Source organism: Monodelphis domestica, chromosome 4 (assembly GCF_027887165.1).
Source record: "Monodelphis domestica isolate mMonDom1 chromosome 4, mMonDom1.pri, whole genome shotgun sequence".
NCBI lineage: Eukaryota > Metazoa > Chordata > Mammalia > Didelphimorphia > Didelphidae > Monodelphis > Monodelphis domestica.
In genome coordinates this window covers 319,390,812-319,412,080 of record NC_077230.1, presented here as the reverse complement: position 1 = coordinate 319,412,080, position 21,269 = coordinate 319,390,812, and the positions used below count along the sequence as shown (strand labels likewise).

At 37.9% G+C, this 21,269-nt stretch overlaps 1 protein-coding gene across 3 annotated transcripts in view; it reads right to left on the bottom strand.

The window, feature by feature from the left end:
• The window catches only part of KPNA3 (karyopherin subunit alpha 3), a 99,922-nt gene extending 79,086 nt beyond the window's left edge, over positions 1 to 20,836 (bottom strand). Inside the window, exons 1-2 of one of the 3 annotated variants that reach the window (XM_056794833.1) lie at positions 20,194 to 20,414; positions 1,587 to 1,657 (exon numbers count right to left, since the gene is read on the bottom strand). Coding sequence is in view for 1 of the 3 variants with exons in the window: in XM_001368624.4 (XP_001368661.1) it covers positions 20,194 to 20,262 (69 nt within the window). In the remaining 2 variants the exon portion in view is untranslated. Of the gene's footprint in view, positions 1 to 1,586; positions 1,658 to 20,193 lie in introns of all 3 variants that reach the window. The other 2 variants (XM_056794835.1, XM_001368624.4) reach the window with 2 other exon arrangements.
• Between the last annotated feature and the right edge of the window lie 433 nt (positions 20,837 to 21,269).

Genomic DNA, 21,269 nt, shown 5'->3' with positions numbered 1-21,269 from the left:
AATCTCTTTGAGAGACAATTTCTTCACCTATAAAACTGGGATACTTCCTGTTTTGAAAGACCTACATAGCTATGACTGCCTTGATTCTTTCATAGTGAGTTGTTATTGCTATGACATGCTTGTGGTTCTTATATACACTATAGATATGAAATTCTAAAAAGTGAACATTCACGTAGATATGTCTACATGAATGTTCACTTTTTAGAATTTTTATATTTGCATGTGCTGCCCTTTCTCTGGAAATATAAAAGAATTGACATTGCTTTCTAGAGAATGTATACAAACACATACACTTTTATATATAGACATATTACTAACTAACTAACTAAGGCTGCTTCTACAATGGTAGTATAGTACAAGGAGGTAAGGCATCAACCTCCCAACTCTTTCTATCTATGCCTGCATGTTGACAGGTTGGGCTCCTTTTTTAGAAGGGTCCATCTAGGAAGCTACAACTAACTCACAAAGGGTTAACCATAGGGGTGGGGGGTGGGGGAGAATAAACATCTCCTAATCACAACTATAGCATCCAGAGCCTTCACTGGTGTGCTTCCTATTTAACAATTCAGCTAGTGATATCATTAACTATTAAAAACTAAACATTTACTAATAGAAAGCAAAGTGAAAATCATTACATAATAATTCTACCCATATACTTGGGCCACTCTCTCCCACAATTGCAATGACCATGGGGGGAAAATAAGCACAAATAGCAAAGAAACCCTAAAGAAAAACTCTGGACTGTAAGCCTTGATGCCCTTTAACATCTTTAAGTTTATACCATGTGTCGTGCTGGGTAGAATACTCCTCTTCTTGGCCTCTCCTGCTGAATAAAATCATTTCTCAGAAGTTGTTAAGCTCTCTTAGCTAACAAAAGCTTTAAACCTGGGATCTGAAGAATTTCCCAGTTCTATTCCCTTGACTTAACACTGAGGCAGCATTACACTCTTTTAGTGGAACACAGTTCTTTAAGGCTTGTTCTTGGTACTATGAGGGATGTCCCCCTCCTCTACCATAGACAGCAGCCAGGAGCAATGAAAGCAAGCCTCTGAGGGATATCCCTCCCAAGCTGTAGATGGCACTAGAGGGTAAGAAGCCTTTCTCCAGCTAGATCCTCCAAAACCAAAGGATTCTATTTTCTCCATTCAGGTACTATCAGATCTTTTTTCTCAGTTAGATCAGCATCCTACATCAACTGCAGAGCCTTTCTTTAGTCAGCTGGACTTTCAGCTGGTCTTAGCTAGGTTCTACTCATATCTTCACCTTGCTCTGCTTCCATCAGTTTCTGTCACCTTCTCTTTGCTTTAATGCTGTGTCTTCATATAATGTCTTCTGATTCTCCAGTTCTAAATGCAGCTTCTCCACCCATTTCTCCACCCATTTCCAGCTCATTTCCCACCTGGCTGCTCTTCCAGACTTATGTCCAGAACTCCTCATTTTGCAAGATGAAATCAACTCTGAGACTTAAACCTCCTCAGCATCCCTTGCCCTTGGGGTCCCTCCCTCCCTCTAGTTGGAAAGGGGTGGACATCTGGTAGCTCCTCCCAGATCTTCTACCATTTAAGGAGGGTACCCAAGGCATTCACCTCACCCGGCTGCTCTCCTGGACTTCATGATCTCCAGAAACTCACTTCATGATCTCCAGAAATTCATCATCCTGCAAGATGAAACCAACTTTGAAACTCACATATCCTCAGCATCCCCTGTGCCAGGGTTCCTTCCCTCCCTCTAGTTGGAGAGGCTGGAGGGTGGACAACGGAAGAACTCCATCCAGATCCTCCACCATTTAAGGAGAGCACCTAGAGCATTCACCTCATCATTTTCCATGCAGCTGCTCTCCTGAACTTCATGATCTCTAGAAACTCAGCATTCTGCAAGATGAAATCAACAAATAACTCACATCTCCTCAGAAGATTGCCCACTGGTATTCCCTTGTTCCCTCCCCTTCCTTTTCAGCTTCTTTTTATGTGATGTCTTCCCCCATAAGATTGAGTTTTCTGAAAGTAGTGACTATATTATATATTATACCTTTCTTTGTATCCCAAGTACTTAGACAGTGTTTGGCATATAGTAGAAACTTAATAAATGTTTCCTGACTGATTCTAGCCCCTTCTACCTGAATCAGGAAATCTTTATATTATAGTTATTCAACTCTACACCCTGGGTTGAGAAATTCAAATTTACATTTCTATCAAATATGATAAAATATGCAATTGTCCATAGCTCCAAAACAGTTCTTTAATTCAATGTCCTAGTAATAAACTTCAAAATTCTAAAAGCAGTTATAATTATTATATCAAATTAAATGCTGGGAAATTGCATTCTAGTCATTGTTACCACTAACTAATGGTTTTTGTTTCTGAGAGGGTACTTTTCTCTTAGGCCCTCTCAAATGTGTCCTACTCTCATTTCTTCTCAACCTGATTATTTTTATCTGTGCTTCCCAAATGCCCCATTCAGTAAATAAAATGTTCACATGGGGAATACTACCTTAAATCAAGATTCTCATATAGTGATATCTATTCGCTTCTACAGAACCTAACAGTACTCACATGTCAAGAAGATAGTCTCAAGTCAATTCAAGTGGACTAAGATTCTTCATTTGAGGTGTTTAAAGCTTTTCTTTTTAGAGTCTGCATATTCATCATAAACGTAGGACAAAAAAACACTCCATAGTCCATACCATAGAGCTGGTTTTACAAAACTGCTGTGTCCAAAACAACTTATCACTAACCCTCTCAGCTAGGAGGGTTCTTGCAAATAGTCTGTCCCCAGATCTATATTCAAAACTTTCCAGTTTAGTGAGATCTGCTAAAGCTAGCACTAGATTGGTATAATTTTCAAGAATCCAGGGGTACTTCTATGCCATAGGGATTGTCTTTCTAAAGGCTGCTTTCTAGATATAGTAATACCTCAGACACTTGGCATTTTTGACTATCAAGAATACAAATCAAAAAACAAGAAAGCAAGCAAAGAACAATATAAGCAGTCAAAGGAAATCTTATAAAGATGTACTTTACTCAAAGGAGATGCTGACAAGCTTATACAAATAGGTAAACTATTTGTTTCTACTTTTCTTATGTTAAATACTTAAAATTTCATAGTGACTTCAAATGACTACAACAGTAATCTCCCATGTTTATCAATTACTCCCTCCATAACTCTGCCTTGCTCACACAAACCACTTCCTTTCTTCAAATGCACAGCTCTAGCGCCATTAGTGCCACTTCGTTCAGGGCCTTTCTTGATCATGTTAGCTCTCCTTTCTTCCTCAACTTACTTTGTAGAGCTTTGTGCATACTTTCTACTTAAAACTGCCAACTCCTAATAGAATGTAAAGAAGTGCAGGGATTTTGTTTTGTCTTTGAATGGCCAACATTTAAAGGATAACAAAAGCACCTTAAAATTGGGGGGGGGGGGGGGGGCTGTGAATGTGTGAGAGAAAGGGAGTAAGGGGAAGAGGGGAGAAAGACAGAGACTCTGTGTGTGTGTGTGTGTGTGTGTGTGTGTGTGTGTGTGTGTGTGTGTGTGTGTCCGTGTGTGTGTGTGTGTGTGTGTGTGTGTCCATCTGTGTCCCTGTCTAGTGCCTAGCACACAGCAGGCACTTGATGCTTGTTCAACTAAATTTTGAACAGATTAGAAATAGAAGTACACTGTTAGGAGGGAAATATATCAGCTGGCAAGTATAACAGTAACCAAAATGGTTTAGATCCTCTGACCCAGCACTATATATCTAAACAATATTATTGATAAGGGGGTAAAAAGCATCTATCCATAGACAAATATTTCTACCATCACTATTCACAATAGTAAGATAATGGAACCACGTATCCAACAATTGGGGAATGATAACAAATGTATGAACACAATGTAACATCTTACCCTAATGACATATATGAATACAAAGAAATTCTGGAAGCCATTTAAAGTGATACAATGAGAAAAGCTAACCAAGAGACAGGACTGACTACAATTACATAAATCAATAACTACAAAACACAGACAAATATACAGGGGGGGAAAAAATTCAGAAGGGGACACTGAAATAAACATGAAAATACCACTACCATTTTGTTAAAACTAATATACACAATTTAAAAAAAAAGCAAAATATAAGCAAAAGCTTATAGTTTCATGCATATAATTATTTGCCACATTCTTTTGTTATTTGTATTTTTAAAAATGTGTGAATGTTTAAAATTAATATTAATATTCAGTGAATATTAAGAACAAAATAATTTTTTAAAGTCAGGAAACAAAAAATTATAAAGGAATTGGGAGTCTGATAACTAATATTATTATAATAATGACCAGATAGTTCAGAGATAGATAAAAATTACATATCAATATCTAATGAAAGATACTAGATTTAAGACCAACATCTTTTATCATATATCATAAGCTCCAAATTGATGGATGACCTAAGTATTAAAAAGTCATATTATTTTTTAAGACATCTTTCCCAATTATGGCTAAAGGAGAATAATCAAAGGATAGAAAACAAAATAAAGGTTAAGTTACATAATACTGAAAAACTTTTGCACAAGCCAGACTTAGAAAAGAAGCAGTTAGGAAAAAATACTTTGCAGCAAATATCTCTGAGAAGGGATTGACCAAAATATAAAGGGAGCTAACAGAGAGGTGTGTAAAACCAAGATCTATTTTCCTATACATAAGTAATCAAAGGAAGTGAGTAGAAAGTTTTCAAAAGGGAGCAGCTAGATGGCTGAATGGATTGAAAGCCAGGTCCTGGGTTCAAATGTAGTCAGAAACTTCCTACCTGTGTTGGACAAATCACAACCTCCACTGCCTCACCCTTACCACTCCTTCTGCCTTGAAACCAATACACATCATTGATTCTAAAATAGAAGGTAAAGTTTTTTTTTTAACCCCCCCCTAAAAGAAATGCAATTACTATGTTTAAAAAAGGGGGGCAAGATGGGTAGCCCAATCAATAGAGCACTGGGCCTTAAGCCCTATCTCCTGGGATTGTTGTAAGGATCACAAATGAAAAAAATTTTTGTGAAGTACTTTGTCAATGCCCTGCATATAGTAGGTACTACTCAATAAATGTTTATTCCCAAAGTATTTGTTATCTCTAAAACATTTCAAATTACCACTAAGGGGAATGCAAATTAAAACAACTGATGTTCCCATCATACCCATCATATTGGCAAAGATGACAAAAGAAGACAATGTCCATTGTTGAAAGAACAATGGGAAGGCAGGCATATTAATTCTGAAAAACAACTTAAAACTATACCCTTCCTAAGTCACTTAACTGCTTACTCATATACCTCAAGAAGATCAAGACAGAAAGGACTCATATGTAGAAATATATTTATAGCAATGTTTTTGGCTGCAGTAAAGAAGTAGAAACAAAGCAAAACAACGTGGTGTCTATCATTGAGAGACAGACTAACAAACTGTGGTAAAAGAATGTAGTGTACTATTATAATGCTGGAAGACTTGCATGAACTCATGCAGTACAAAACGAGCAGGACCCAAAAAATTTCTAAGACAACCACAATACTGTCAGGGAAAACTAAGATTTCAAAAGTACCATTAACAGTGTTGACAAATCACAACTTAAAAAAACTGATGACAAAGCAAAACTATACATGTTGATTTGTTTTACTAACCTATATTTATGTTACAAGGGACAATTTTTATTGGAAGTGGAAGAGAAGGGCAGGGATCAGTTACTGGGTAGTGGTAAGAGATACCAAAAAAGTAAAAATCATCACTAACACGTTAAAATAAAAATTTTATATAAGAACAAAGTTCAGAAAGGGACAGAGTAATTTTGTTATTACCCTTGTTAAATTTTGTTAAAACAAACTACATAACAAGTTCACACTATCAGAAACAATACTTTTTTTTTGTTCTTTTGTCTACTGAAACATTTGTTGATAATTAAGTTCAAAACAAAAAAAAAAGGATATTTTTTTAAATGATGGCCTTCATTCAGTAAGGATAAGGTTATCAAATAGAACTTTATCTTTTCTTGATTAAATCATTTCACTCCAAATCATTTAAATAATCAATATTTTGGAATTTAAAGAATTAAATTTTCAGCTATCCTGAACTCATCATATCTTAACGGTTCTAATGGCTGAGGTTATTTTTCTTTTTATGGAACTACAATTAATTTTTAGCTCCTGCTCCTCCAAAAAACAATCTCTCAAAACTATGCTTTCCTCATTCATAAAAAAAAATCTGACAAACAGGAATAGAAACAAGATCCATGTATTCCTACATAAACATTCTTAGTTGAAGAAACTCTCGCTGAGAAGTAGTGAAAGCTCTGAGAAGTTGAATCCAGGGTCACTGGATCACTATGTATTAGATAGAATTTGAACCCAGACTCCTGGGCTTCAGGGTTGGTTTTCTGTATACTCAATCTTATAATTCTATAACATTTTAACATATACAAAACACAAAGTTAGCATGTGAAAGACAGACGTCTTTATATGCAACAGCGCTCTATTGAGTCCCAAACAAAATACATTATCTTCCCTTTCTCCTCTTTTCCCTCCACACTCCCTCCCTGCCAACAATTTTCTCTTCTAAACTTCCCCATTATTGTCTGGGGCACCACTATCTTTCTGGGCATACGTACAGGTTCATTTTCTTGGTGTTACACTAAAACCCTCATTCAAACCCTACACACACATGAAAAGTCGTAACCAAATCTTTGCCATTTCTAATTGTTTCTTATATACAGTCTATTCTCTCCCACAGTCATCAACTAAGTTTAGTCCATCACCTCTTCCCTAAATTAATGCAAGTCTTCTAATTAGTCTCCCTATCTCAGAGTCAGTGGCATTCCCAGTGATATCCTAAATGTCTGACAATTTTGGTACCCTTAATCAACAAACTCCAGTGGCTCCCTATTATGTCCAGGGCTTAATAAACACTTACTGACTTCTGTATTTCTAACTTCTAGACATAGATGGCTGATGAAATTAAAAGCTTAGAAATAAGGGCAGGGGATTCAAAGCTTATATTTATGAAAACAGTTATAAATTAATGCATCTACTGGATGAGTCCTGAAAAACTCAAAAACTTTACAATATACAAAGAAAGCTCATTTTCATTAATTTTGTTTCTGAAAAAAATTGTACAAAATTCAATCATATTATAAATACTCTAGAAAGGCTTGCTATTTAAAGGACTCTTTTAACAATTTTTTGTGTGTGGTATCTAGGCTTAATTTATGTTTTTTGTAGTGTAAACCTTAAAATGTCTTAGACTTATAAATATTGGAAATTTCACCATTGGGAAATTTCATACTTGGAAAATTTCTTACTGATAGTCTATTGGAATGTGAACCCCATTGGCATGGGAGGTTCCTCCTCCTCCCTTCTTAAGATTACTTTAGGACAGAAACCTTTTGCTGAACAATGGAAAGGGCTTTGACCTATGCTTAAGCATAGAACAGGAAGTTCTTTGAGTCATGATTGATTTTAGAATTGATACAATAGAGATACTTGGAATGACAGAACCAGGTCTTGGAAATTGCAATGTCCACCCTACTCAGTCCTAACAGGATTTAGGAAGGGCTGCAGCATAGATCAAAATTTAATTATTCCAATCTCCACCCTACTCAGGGTAACAGGATTTAGGAAGGGCTGCAGCAAAGGATCAAGATTTAATTATTTGAGAATATGACCTTCAACAGACATGTGCAAAGCCACAGACCTCTGGGCGGTCCTGGGTTAAGCTAGAGCCACCATTGGGACAGTGATTGGTAGATGTGAGAACTGAGGGGAGGGAACTTGGATGGTTTCCTTAAAGATAGAGGGGTCTGGAGAGGTTGTTAGTTGGAGAGGTCTTTGCTCTGAGAAGCTTGCTCTGAAGGAAGCTGGAGGTGGAGGCCCCTGAGACTGTTTCTCCATTTTGCGTGAGTGATAGGGTCTGTCTGTCTCTCTCTCTCTCTCTCTCTCTCTCTCTCTCTCTCTCTCTCTCTCTCTCTCTCTCAATCTCTCTCACCTTTTATCCTCCTGTTTGTAATTAAAAACTCCATAAAAGGTTGACTGCTGATTTGAGTTTTCATTTAGGAATTACATAGCTGAATTCCTTGGCGACCTTAAATTAATATATATCAGTCTTTTAAATTAATTTCCTTGTCACAGTAGACCTAAATAATAAGTTTTATTTAAAATATAGTAGACCTGCACTACATAACAAGTTAGTTATGTTGTTACAAATTCAGAATTTTTTTTTCCTGTTGAGCCAATAATTTGCTATTGCAGTCTTAGAAAATCATTAAAAAAAACATATAGAGCATAGACAACATGTCTCAAAGTAAACAGGTTTCAAATAATTAACTCTATCAAATTCAATATATATATATATATACACACACACACACACACACACACATATATATATATGGAGCTAAACAACTGAAAGACCAAAAGCCATTCCTCAATGACAAATGATCAATTATAAACAAATAGTTCTTAAAATATATTTGTCCATAGTAAACACTTAATAAAAGCTTTATTCATTCAGGAGAATTGTACACTAAAAACAACTGGGTGAATATTGCTCCAAATTACTAAAAACAAGAAATGCAAATGAAAAATTCTTTGAAGTTTCACTTCACACACAACAAATTTGCAAATATGGTTAATAGATGGGAAGTTAATGTTGGAAACATTATAAAAATACATGCGAACAAATACTGAAGCTATGATTTGTTCCAAATATTCTAGAAAACAAGACTGAAAAAAGTAACTAAAATGTTTGACCAAGAAATCCTGTTGTTGGACATATATCCCAAAGATATCAAATTGAGAAAAAAAGTTAACATATGTACAAAAATATTCAGAGCAGCACTTGTAGTATCAAAGAAATCGAAACTAGGTTGATTCCCCCTAACTAGGGAAATGGATAAATAAATTCTGATACGTGAATATAATGAAATATAACTATGCTATTAAAAAGGGTGAACATTAAAAATTTAAACAAGCAAGAAAGAATTATATGAGCTAATGAAGAGTGAAATAAACAATATAAACAAGTGACTAGAGGAATGTACATGGAAAAGCTCCCCTTCCCCCCCCCAAAAAAAACCCTGAATAGTTATAATGAAAAAGAAGCTGTGCCCAGCAGAAATTTCAAAAGCATCTCCCTTCTTTGTAGAGGTGGGAGAAGAATCCTATGGACATATAAACAATTAATGATTTGTCATTGTTTTTCTAAATGACTTTTTCCCCTTCAATTGCCTGTTGGATGGGGAGAGAATAGGGGAGCCAAGGATGCTGGAAGGGATATATTTAGAAATTAAAGTGATATAAAGAAGCAAAAAAATACTAAAAAAAATATGTACTATAATCTTAGGGATTAGGTTTATTAAGTTAGGCAAAAGTCCAAGTTCTATAGTTGCTTGATCAAAAGCCATTTCCCCTAGTATTGTAATGAATAATAATAAAACAAAAGGTTCACACTTTCCCATTTAAATTGGCATCTACCTTCTGATAGTCTGTCATATAAATGATATAGAAAAGAATTTCACTAATATGTAACAGGGTATTTTCTACAGGGTGGTTCTACCCTGTATATGGTATATACAATGTAGATAACATCCTGCCCGGTGACAAGGGGAAAAAAATCTAAGTTATTTCAAAGCATTTGATGATCTATGGACTAATCTTTCTATATTCATTAGTTTATATTTCAAAATAAAAGCTGTCAATAATATATTGTAGGGAGCAGCTGGGTGGCTCAATGGATTGAGAGCCTGGCCTAGAGACAGGAGGTCCTGGGTTCAAGTTTGGTCTCAGACATTTCCTGGCTGTGTGACCCTGGGAGAGTCGCTGCCTAGCCCTTACTGTCCTAGAACCAATATATAGTATTGATTCTAAGATGCAAGGTAAGGGTTTCAAAATAAATAAATAAAAATAATATAATGTAATTACTTTATTAAAATCTCATCAAAAGAAATTCTGCTTTTTGGGTGTCAAATGGAAGCCAACATACATTATTGGATCACAGATTTAGAGCAAGAAAGGAACCTTTAAAGTCATCTAGTCCAACCTGATAATTTTACACAGGAGGACCTGAAACCTTGAAAAGTTAAATGACTCATCCAAGGTCATAAAGATAATAAGTAGCAGAGTCAGGATATGAACCCCTAGATTTTTCACTTTAAATTCAGCACTTTCCCCCCACTATATTACACTGGTTACTTACAAGTCTTTTAAGTCTGAAAATTACTGAACCAGACAAATTTCCAAGGTCCCATTAATATGATAGCACATCTCTCAAAATGTATGGATTGATTTCATGTCTCCACATTAAACCTAATATTTTATATGAAAGATGGTGAAAATAACTACCTTGGACTCTACACTTTTCTTCTCAAAAGTTTAGTGCCTTATTCTTCTTCATTATCTTTTAATCTATATTCTCAACCTCATACTCATTTTTAAAAATTAAGCATGTATGTAAAATTTTATATTAGTTGCCAAAGAAGTAAACGGGTTTAATAAGCAAGTTTAAAAAAGGCATAGGTGCTACCCTGATGAAACTTATCAAAATCAAATGACAGATTGTACTTATTTTAATAAGTCAATGCACTGAATACATATCCAATCAACTCATCTCAGTGGATAAATCTATACTTATGTTAGGTGAGTTTCCTATGGAGCAAAGGGTATCTTTGATAAAATAATGTCTAAAGGGAAGTTCTTAATGTGCATGATCAGAAAATGGAATAATTATTCTAAGATATGTGACCTAATTAGGAGGGCAGACAGAAGAGAATTCATACCAACTCTTAGAAGCTCAATTTTCTTATCTGAAAATAAGCATGTGGAAATGGATGATCAGTAAGATCCCTTCTACCACTAAAATTTTATGATTCTAACAGCTTCATTATGCCTCTTTTAAAACTCAAAACATCTCAAATTGAAGTCAAATGCTAAAATCAAAATAATGATAACATGCCCCCCTCCAACCCTTTTACATGACTAAAATACTGCAGAGGACTTAGAAATATTTGGAGGAGGTAAATATGGATTTAGTATAAGGAACTTCCCAACAATCAAAGCTATTAAAAATGTAAAAGTTTGACTGAAGAAGATAGTGATTCCCTTTGAAAGTGGTCGCTGTATGTCCACTTATAGATGAGATTATAGAAGGGATTTATGCTTCCTTCAAGTATAGGGTGGACAAGATTAATTCCTTAAGGCCCCTTTCAATTCTGAGACTCTAAAAACAATTGGTAGAAATAAGGAAGGTATAAATCAAAGAAAGGCTTTATGGAGGAAGTGGGATATAGAAGATCTGAGGGACAAAATTAGATATGATTAAACATATAAGTATAAGAAGGCTATTTACTGGGAAAGATTTTTTATAGCAAGTTTATCTGATATAAAGGTCCCATTTCTCAAGAATATTGAAAACTGAGTCAAATGAATATGAATACAAGTCTTTCCTCAATTGATAATGGTCAAAGGATATGAAAAGGCAATGTTCAGATAAAAAAATCAAAGCTCTCTTGTCATATGAAAAAATGTCTAAATGACTATTGATTAACAAGTGGCAAATTAAAACAACTGAGATACTACTTCACACCTTTCAGATTACCTACTATGACAGAAAAAGGAAAATTAGAAATATTGGAGGGGATGTGAGAAAACTGGGACACTAATGGACTACAGGTGGAATTGTGTTTTGGAGAAAGCAATTTAGAATGCAGACCAATACATGCTACTTTTCACTTAGTTTTTTTGCATGTGCTTGTTTTATGAGTCTTCTTCCACAGCATAATCAATGTAGAGATATGTTTTGTATGATCACACATTCACACATATAACTATATCAAGCTTCTTGCCATCTCATGGAGTGGGGAAAGAAGCAGGGGAGAGAATTTGGAACTCAAATTTTTGGAAAACAAATATAAAAATTGTTATTATATGTAGGGGAAAATAAAATATATTAATTTTTTTCAAAAAGAATATTCCATTGTAGGGATGTAGGATAACCTGAATGAAGGTATAGGAAGAACTAAGAATATACTACTTTAAATCTAACTGAAACAGAGGGCCCTGGTGGAAGTTCAAGGAAAGAATAAATTTGATGAGATTCATGCTTCATTCAACATGAGGTTATTAAGCATAGATGTTTGTGTAAGATGTTATAGTCAATGAGGCTATTGAGCCAATGATGAAGATCACAATCTATTCATACTTGTAACACTGTTTATGTCCACCTGAAAGTTTCCTATAGGGAGTCCATTCAATGCTAAGGGCCTTCTTTGACATGTTAGGATATTAATGGATGCCAGGGGAATATATGGACTGTCCACTGGTAATCAATTATTTGGAGATATGGCCCAATGTTTTTTTCAATCACATTCTTTACCAATGATGTCCTTTACTCCAGTTCTTCAAAGTTCTTTTATTTGCTATCTGTTGCTGATATGCAGATTTGTAGAACACAGACTTTCCCCAACCCCTCTAGAATACAGAGCTTATATTCTAACTTGGTTTAAAGACACACAACAATAAGGAAGTAAAGGGACAGCTAGGTGGCTCAGTAGATAAGAGAGCCAAGCTTAGAGTTGGAAGAGGTCCTGGATTCAAATGTGACCTCACACATTTCTGAGCTGTGTGACCCAGGCAAGTCATTTAACCCCAACTGCCTGGCCCTTACTGATCTGTTTTGGAACATATACTTACTTTGGATTCTAAGATGGAAGGTAAGGGTTTAAAACAAATCAATAACCATCTAAAGATAATAAGCAAGATGCAAGGCAGAGTGAACTAAGTGCAAAGGGAAAATCAGGAAAAGCTTTCTGAAAAAGGTTAAAAAAAAAAAAGGGAAGGGGTTTACCATACCTAAATTTGAGGGATGCCCATTAGGGATTCTGTTGGGCAACAGAAAATCATTGCAGCTGGAACTATGGTTGAGTGAAATGAAAAAGAAGTGAACTTTGAGTCAGAAGACTTATATTTAAGCTCTAGATTTGCTACTTTATTGACAGATATTAGAAAGGTTACTTTATTTTTCTGGGCTTTATATTTATAGTTCATTCATATTTAATATAAAAAGTTTGAATCCCTTTAAACTCTAATATTTTGCTTTCAAATAGTGGAAAGATATGCCTCCAGTAGCAATGTAAAGGTTAAAATGTGTGTTAAAAAGAGACTAGACACAGAAAAACAACTTAGAAGTAATAGGTCTAGGGAACAAGAGATGTGAGCCTAAACTAGTATGAGTAGAGAAAAGGGGGACCTATTAGTAGAAAAACTCTTTTAAAATCCTAAATGTTATTTTTATTTAGAAGGTGACCCAGAGTCACTATAGGGATCTAAATAACACAAAAAAGAATATCTCTGTGCAAGTAGGAACAAATACTACTATTATTACAAGTGTGGAGACTAAAGCAGCAGAATGGTTAGGTGATTATCACAAAGTTAAAGTTTAGGCAACACTAACAGAAAAATAGCCTGGGCTCATTTGGGAAGAGGCTTTGCAGAGAGTTAAACACACATACACATATGCTATTTACAAACATGCTAATATTAGCAAATAATAAATAGTATCAAATATCCACTTTTTCAACCCAAATAGGGTTGTAAAGTAATCAAAAAGGAAATTCTGTGACATAATATTGATTTTAACATAATATTTATTCACCAGATATTTCTTTTTTCCTACAAAAATTATTTTCAACCACGTTAATGTATAGTTCAAAATTCAATTTAAAGGTCTCATACTAAAAATGCCCCAGGATCTACTTCCTGGTTTTTCCAACAAAACCTTTCCCCTCTAATCTCTTAGTTACTATGGGTGATACCATTCTCATTCCTTCCTTTAGAAAGAAGAGGCTCATGGGATCACAGATTAAGAGCTGGAAGGGAATTAAGAAGTTATCTAGTGTTACATTTCATAGATGAGAAAATAGGGGTCAGAGAAATTACAGGATTTGACCACAGTGGAGAAGTTAGACCTAAAGTCAAAGTCTAATACCAAATTTACTCTTTCCACAATACAAGTTAATTAGCTACTGTCATTTTATTACACATCTATATGTACACATATACATAGATACACATATATATAAATGCATCATTCTATAAATTCCACCTCCAGTTTTTCATCTTCACCCCTTCCTCTCTATTCCATAGTAAAGAACCTCAGTTGCATGCCTTGTTTCTTCCCATAGCCTCCTAACCAATCTTCCTGGTCTCTATTCTGTCCTCTAATCTCTCCTTCATATTGTAATCTGATTTTATGTCATTCTCCTGCTCAAAATTCTGCAATAGTTCCCTATTGCTTATTAAATAACTATTCAGTAGGTTATGCAGTGGTGTTAAACATAAACAGATCTGTGCAAACTGAATATTGACTTAGAAAAATCAGCAATTAACATGTAGTATTTTTACTTATTTTGTTAAACACTTCTAAATTATGTTTTAATCTGGATCAGGACTCTGAAGTTTTGTACTGCTTGCAGTCATTGGCCCCAAATTTGACACCCTCTGGTATAGTGGATAGTGCTGGACTTGAGTCAAGAACTGCATTTAAATCTTGCCATGTCAGCACTTTCTACTCACTAGTTGCAGTAAGTAATAAGTCACTTAACATGTCTAATATTTGTAAAATGAAGATAATAGAGGATCAAGACCTAGATGTCATTTCCTATCTGCCTGTATTACTTTGAGATTTCACCATGCTCAAGGAAGTTTATCATTGGGAAAACCTCATCATCCTGCAATATACAATCCCCCCTGGTACTCACACCCCATTAAATCCTGGCCCCTTTGATTCAAGATGAACCATGAACTCTAAAACCTCCATTTACAGAGCTCTCATTTACCACCTGGCTCCACTACTTTGGGACTTCTGACTTTTCCATCTTGCCTCTACAGAGGGTACCTCTTCTCTTCCTCCCCTCCCACTTTTCAGTTTTCTTTTGTGTGTTGTCTTCTCCCTTTAGATGGTAAATTCTAGATGGCAAATTCCTGGAGAGTGGGACCATCTTTCTTGTGCTTAGTACAATGCCTAGCACATAACAGGCACATAAATATTAATAAACTATTGACTACAGGTCCCAAGGGACTTTGGCAGTCCCATACTACTGCACTCTTTTATTACAGCCGTCCCTCCCCCATTTTACAGATGAGAAAACTGAAGCCCAGGGAGTTTAAGTCCTACAGATAATTAGCAGAACTAAAGATCAAACTCGGGTCCTGTAATTCCAAGTTCAATGTTCTTTTCACTGTACCACACTGATTCCTCTTAAGTAGCTACCTCAGTGTTGCTGTATGGTTCAAATGAAATCATGCATGTAAAACTCTTTGCAAACTTTACTATATAAATGCCACTTTTCATCAATAGACCACCTAATATTTGAGATCAGTGGTGTCAAACTCAAAAAGAAAGAGATGCCACCAGTTCCATATGGTCTGGGGAAACTACAAATTAACATTATCTATGTTGCATTACATTTTTATTTATTTTCTTAAACATTTTGCAATTACATTTTAATTAGATAGTTCAGACTCACCCCCAGATTTTTGCTGATCCCTTACTGGCCTGTTGGATAAAAGTTTGACTGACACCTCTGTTCTATACTTTTATCAAACCACCATCCTCACACATAACATTACTCTCTTGCTTTTGTGACTGATTACAGAGCAGTCTTTATTGACGAGAACATCTTCTTAATATGCTTACTGAAATCCTACCCATTCTTTAAAGCTCAGCTCAAAGCCACCTCTTCCATGAAGGCTTCTTTGAGTTATTTTATTTCATCCTCAGTCCTCACAAAGCCCCTTTTTTTGTATCCCTTTATGAGATGTCATAATAACTGGAATTTAGAGCTCCTCTACCAGAGGTAGAGGTAGTCTAAATTTTGCAATTCCTCCCCCATCCAGTACAAAACAAAATACTTACAAATATTGCTTCAATTGAAATACATATATATGTTAGCAAACATTTTACATATACACATATGCACACTCTAATAAAGACTACAATAAAAGCCTTGTCCAGTTTCTACAAATCACCAACTCATGAAATTTTTCCTTGAAGATCTCCTTGATGTCAGCAGTGTTGCAACCAATTCTAAAAACTGGTTTTAAATTCTCTTAGCCACTGTTTTGTTCATGTCACCCCTTGGAATTTTGAAATTAATCAAGCAATAAGCATTTATTAGTTACTATATAGAAGGTAAACTGTGATAAAGAGACAAAAGCAAACAATTTCTGCCTCTAAGAACTTTATATTCATTTGGGGGCTAATGTCCATACAGAAATAAAGTATGGGCAGAAAGGTTATGCAGTGGATAGAAGGCCGAAAGTCAAGAAGAATCTGGCCTCAGACATTAGCTATGTGACCCTGGACAAGTCACTTAACCTTTTTTGCCTCCGTTTCCTCATCTGTAAAATAAGCTGGAAATACCTAACTATTCTAGTATCTTTGCCAAGAAAAATCCAAATGGTGTCACTAACAGTTGGGCATGATTGAAATGCCAAAATAACAAATAAAAGACCCCCCCCCCCAAAAGATACAAAGTGAAGGGGAGGAGGAAAAGGGGAAAAAGGAATTCAGGAAAAGTACTTGGGATGAGCCTTTAAGAGTCCCAAAATACATAGGAAAGGAAGAACATTTCAAGTAAGGAAGACATGTATAAAGGTATATGGTAACAAAAAATTGAACATCATGCAACCCATTTTGGCTGAAGCATGTGCAAATGAGAGTTGTGTGTATTTTAGTCTAGGAAGGTAGCTGAAGCCATGAAATGCTTTAAATGCCAAGCAGAAAAGTATGTATCTATAGTAACTCCTTTTAGAACTCTTTACTAAGACAAAGCTCTAATAGTATAACCCTTAAGTAGTCCACAAGATTCTCTCATCTCCATTATTCTGTCCTTTCATTCTAACTTTTCTGAATCTTCACTCTATATCAATGCTTTTTTATGTATTCCCCTAAGACTTTAATGTCTCCCCTTAAAAATGCACCAAGCTTCTTCTTTCCCCTTCAAATTGCTATTAGAATCCTCCTAAGAAGTCATTCTAGACTGAATAGATATGAAATGTTTTTCTCCTAAGATCACACTCAATCCCCTAACAAAACTATATACTTAGAGAAATTTGTATTTTACTTCTGATAGTTCCTTCTTTTTTCTTGTAGAACTTTTATTTTGCTTGATTTTTCTTTATATATGTCTACCTAGATAGTCTCTTCCATATTATACAAATTCCTAAAAAAAAATGGCAATTAAGATCAATTTACACAGTATCCAGCACCTTTTACATAAAATTACTTTTAGTAATATTACTTTTAATAAAATTACTGAGCTTGTTAACTATAAACCTTGGGGGGGAGGGGTTAAAGGATAGACCACAGGAAAGTAATCAAAAGCCCAACATGCTAGCCTTAGTTTTGTCACTGACTAATTTGATTTGGGGTTTGGGTTTGGACAGGGGGCTGTCTTACGATCTTTGACCAAAATACATAAATGAATGAAAAAACATTTACCAAGTATCAACACTATGATAAGCCCTTGGGGATACAAATAAAAAAGTCAGATGATTCTTGCCCTCAAGAAATCCTAATGTGGAAAGGTAACTCTTACAGAGAAGTCACAGCCAGGGAAAGGAGTTTGGGCCTGTGGAATCTTAGGGACTATGAGTGGAGGCACCAGGGAATCAATTCTCCCAATCTCCCAATTCTCCTAATCCATAAGTAACAATAGTAGTACTAACTGAGGATGGAATAGTCTCTAGAAATGTGGCCTGGAAGTTACTGTTCCTGGTGATGGGGGAGGGAGAGAAGGGGATATAGTAGCATGGAAAAGAGCAAGATGTTTGGCAGTAGATCACCTTTCTTTTCCAAAGTTTGCCAATTTATAAAATGGAGATTAATTACAGTTTTTCCTGGAATCATGTTTTAGGTCAGAAAGTCTACTACTGCTACTCATCCATTAAAATGCCCAAATAAGCTTATAATTTCCTTGAATTGAAGGATAAAAATTGATACCAGGAGCAGCAAACATTCAACATATACCTATATCTATTTTTTTAAAAGGGGATCAGAGCAGTGACAATCTCCCTCCTTTCCAATAAACATGCTGTCTGACACTAGCGGTTATGTCCAATTTCTTTCTTCTCTTTCTTAAGAATAGTAGTATCTTAAGTTTATAGCTAGAAGGGATTTTAGAGACCAATTCAACCCTTTACAGAAGAAGAAACAGGCCCTGGGAATGAAATGAGTGGTTCATGGTCACCCCAGCTCTGACACTTCTGCCCACTCCTTTAATAGACAGACAGCAATTAAGTTCTCCTTCCTCCTGGACAGACATTTAATGGTCTCAATTCAATTGGAAGAATTCATAAAAGACAAATTCAACTCTAGAGACCCAAGGAGTAAGATAATCTTTCCTTCTCCCACCTTCTGGGGGAATATAGCTATTTCTGCAATATTTTTAATATTTTCTCAAGGTAGGCTGCAGGAGAGGTAGGAATTGGTTGCAAATGGTCCTTCCTTGAACCCAAGACATTAGACTCAATCACTGAATAGACCAAGATAAAGCAATTTCCTGCTTTTTGAATTCCATTTTTTAATGAATCTTAGATCCAGAATAGGTGTCTGTGGTAGGAAGTTCAGAAAAGTCCAAGTCACATTCAGGCAGAGGAAGCCTCAGTTTTTTCATTCATAAAATGGGATCTCCACAATAATCACATATTTTCAAAATTACATATTCTGAAATGCCTCCAAGATTTTGTCACTGTTACTTTGAGCTTCTCAAGAACTACAATGTGTCTCAGTTTACTCACTATAAAACACAAATATGTTATTTTTCCCCTTACTGCAAAATTATGTTTATTAATTTTCATTTATAAAACCTCCTTAACATATTAATTAAAACTTACAAATCATATCCTATAAAAGAGGATGGGTACTGGACTAGGGCAGTCTGGGAGTTCAAAACACTAAACACATCTATACGCATATATATCTATAACTAACACCTATATGTAATTATATCTATACCTCGACCAAAGGACATTAAGTTTGTACATTCCACTTACATGCTTTAAATAGCTGCATAGAGACCCCTAGCGCTGCTAAAGATGAGCTGAGTTTGAAAGTAGTACCTGCTCATGTCACCTTAATGAAACAATGGCAACACACGAGTGGCAGCACAGAGTGACCACACCGAATGTTTACAATCTTGCCACAAAAATAATTACGTGACTATATTATAGTCGGTGCCAGGGGTGAAAGGGTGGAAATGCCTTAACGACGTTTCATTAAAAATACTTTCCAGCAATGATCAATCCTAACATGCATACATCATATACTCCAAGGAATGTAAAGGAAACTAGGAGGAAGGATGGAAATGAACCCCTCCTCCCTCTTTTTTTCCCCTTTCAGAGCAGGAACACAATAGATCACAAACTATTGTCTGCCCCGCATCCTGATCCAAATGCCAAGGGAGATGGGAGTGGGAGCTGAAAGAATATTACATGGTTAGCAGGGGGTGAGAAAAATGGTCCTGGCGCATAACCCTCCTCCCCATTCTGCCATCCAGGCACGAGTCAGTTACCCGGCCTTGCCCCACGACGAGCCCAGGGCTCGGGCCGCCGCCCCCCTCCTGGGCCCTCGTTGCTCTTCCTGGGCCGACGGGGCCGCGAGGAGCCTGCGCCCCATGTGGAGCCGCTACCCCGGCGCAACAAGAAGCCAGCCCTTCAGCTGCCCGGCGGGCGTGCGAGGCTGAGGCGATCCGGCCGGACAGCGAAGCCCGCCTCTCGAGGCGAGGTGGCGGCGGTATCCCCGGCTCGCTCTCGCCGGCCGGCCTCCAGCGGCGTCTCGCAGCCACACATCCCTCGCTCGCCTCCACCAGGCCGCGCCCGCATGACGGAGGAGAAAAACCCAAAGCCTTTTTCCTCTTCTCCCCCGCCGGCCGGTGCCTCCACGGGGCGGGGAGGGGGAGCGGGGCCGCGATTGCTTCAACCACTCCACCCGCCCCCGCTCCGCTCCCCTCTCGGCCGCCCCGCGCTTCTCCCGGCCCCGCCGCCGCCTCCCGGTGAGGAGAAGAAGGAGGAGGAGGAGACGGCGGCGGCCAACTCCAAACCGCGAACCGGCGACAACCAGCCCCACCGCCAGCCGCTGGCGGCCAGGCCCCAGCCCCCCGGCTGGCGGTGGCGACGGCGCGATACTTACTTCCACATCGCGGCCCTTGTTCTTAAAGCTCTTGATGCGGTGGTTCTCCAAGCCGGCGTTTTCGGCCATGGCTCTGCGCTGCTCCGGCGGCGGCTACTCCTCCTGCTGCGGCGGCGGCGAGTCTCCGGCGCGGGAGGGGAAGGGCAGGGGGTGGGGGAAGGGTAAGAGAGGGAGGGAGAGCCGGGGAGAGGGAAGAGGAGGAGGAGGAGGGGGCACGTTCCGTGACGCCTCTGAACGCTAGGGTAGGCGTGGGGCGGGTAGCGAGGTGGGGGTGGGGCGGGGGCGGGAGACTGGGGGAGGATGGAATCTAGGAGGGGCAAGCGCTGGGAAAGGGCTCCGGCCCATGTGACACCCGGATGGAAACGCTACAGTCGGCCGCTTGAGCTGCGATATGCGCGGGTTCCTAGGGTGACACACCAGAACAAACCTCCCACTCCTCCCCCCCCCCACACCCCGGCCTTCCTCCCCATGCCGCCTCGGGGCTGCAGCTTATTAGCATAACATGGAGCTGGGCCCAACGGCTTTTCCTTATGGCACGCTGGAGGGAAGGCGGGGGACTACAGTTCCCGGCATGCCTAGTTCTGAGCGAGGGTTATTCCACCGCGATGGAAGGAAAGTGGTGTATGCCGGGATCTCTAAGCGCGAGGCGGATGGCCTAGATGAAGCGCGCTCCGCCCGCCCTCGGGGCTCCACCCCAGGGGCCGCCTCAAGGAGGGGCTTCCTCGGGAGAGCGCCAAGACCATCCTAGACAACAGTCCATTAAACGTAAAACGTACGGGTTTTCTCTGCTTCCTCACTGTCCTAAGTGAACTGGAGTAAATCTAGGACCCTGCTTTCTTTACTGTATCTTGTTGCACCCACAAACCCCCACCAACACATAAATGCATACCTAGGAGAAGAGTAAAAGTGGAGGTCGAGGACACTTTGCATAGGTGGCCATGGCTCTTCTCTCCCTTTTAACCAGACCCTTTTTTTTTCTTTCTGACCCAATCTCCAGCAAGCCTGCCCACCCTGGAATAACTGTTTCAAATCCTATGAAGAGACCAAGAGAATAAGTCAGTAGTACTTGCCAGTAG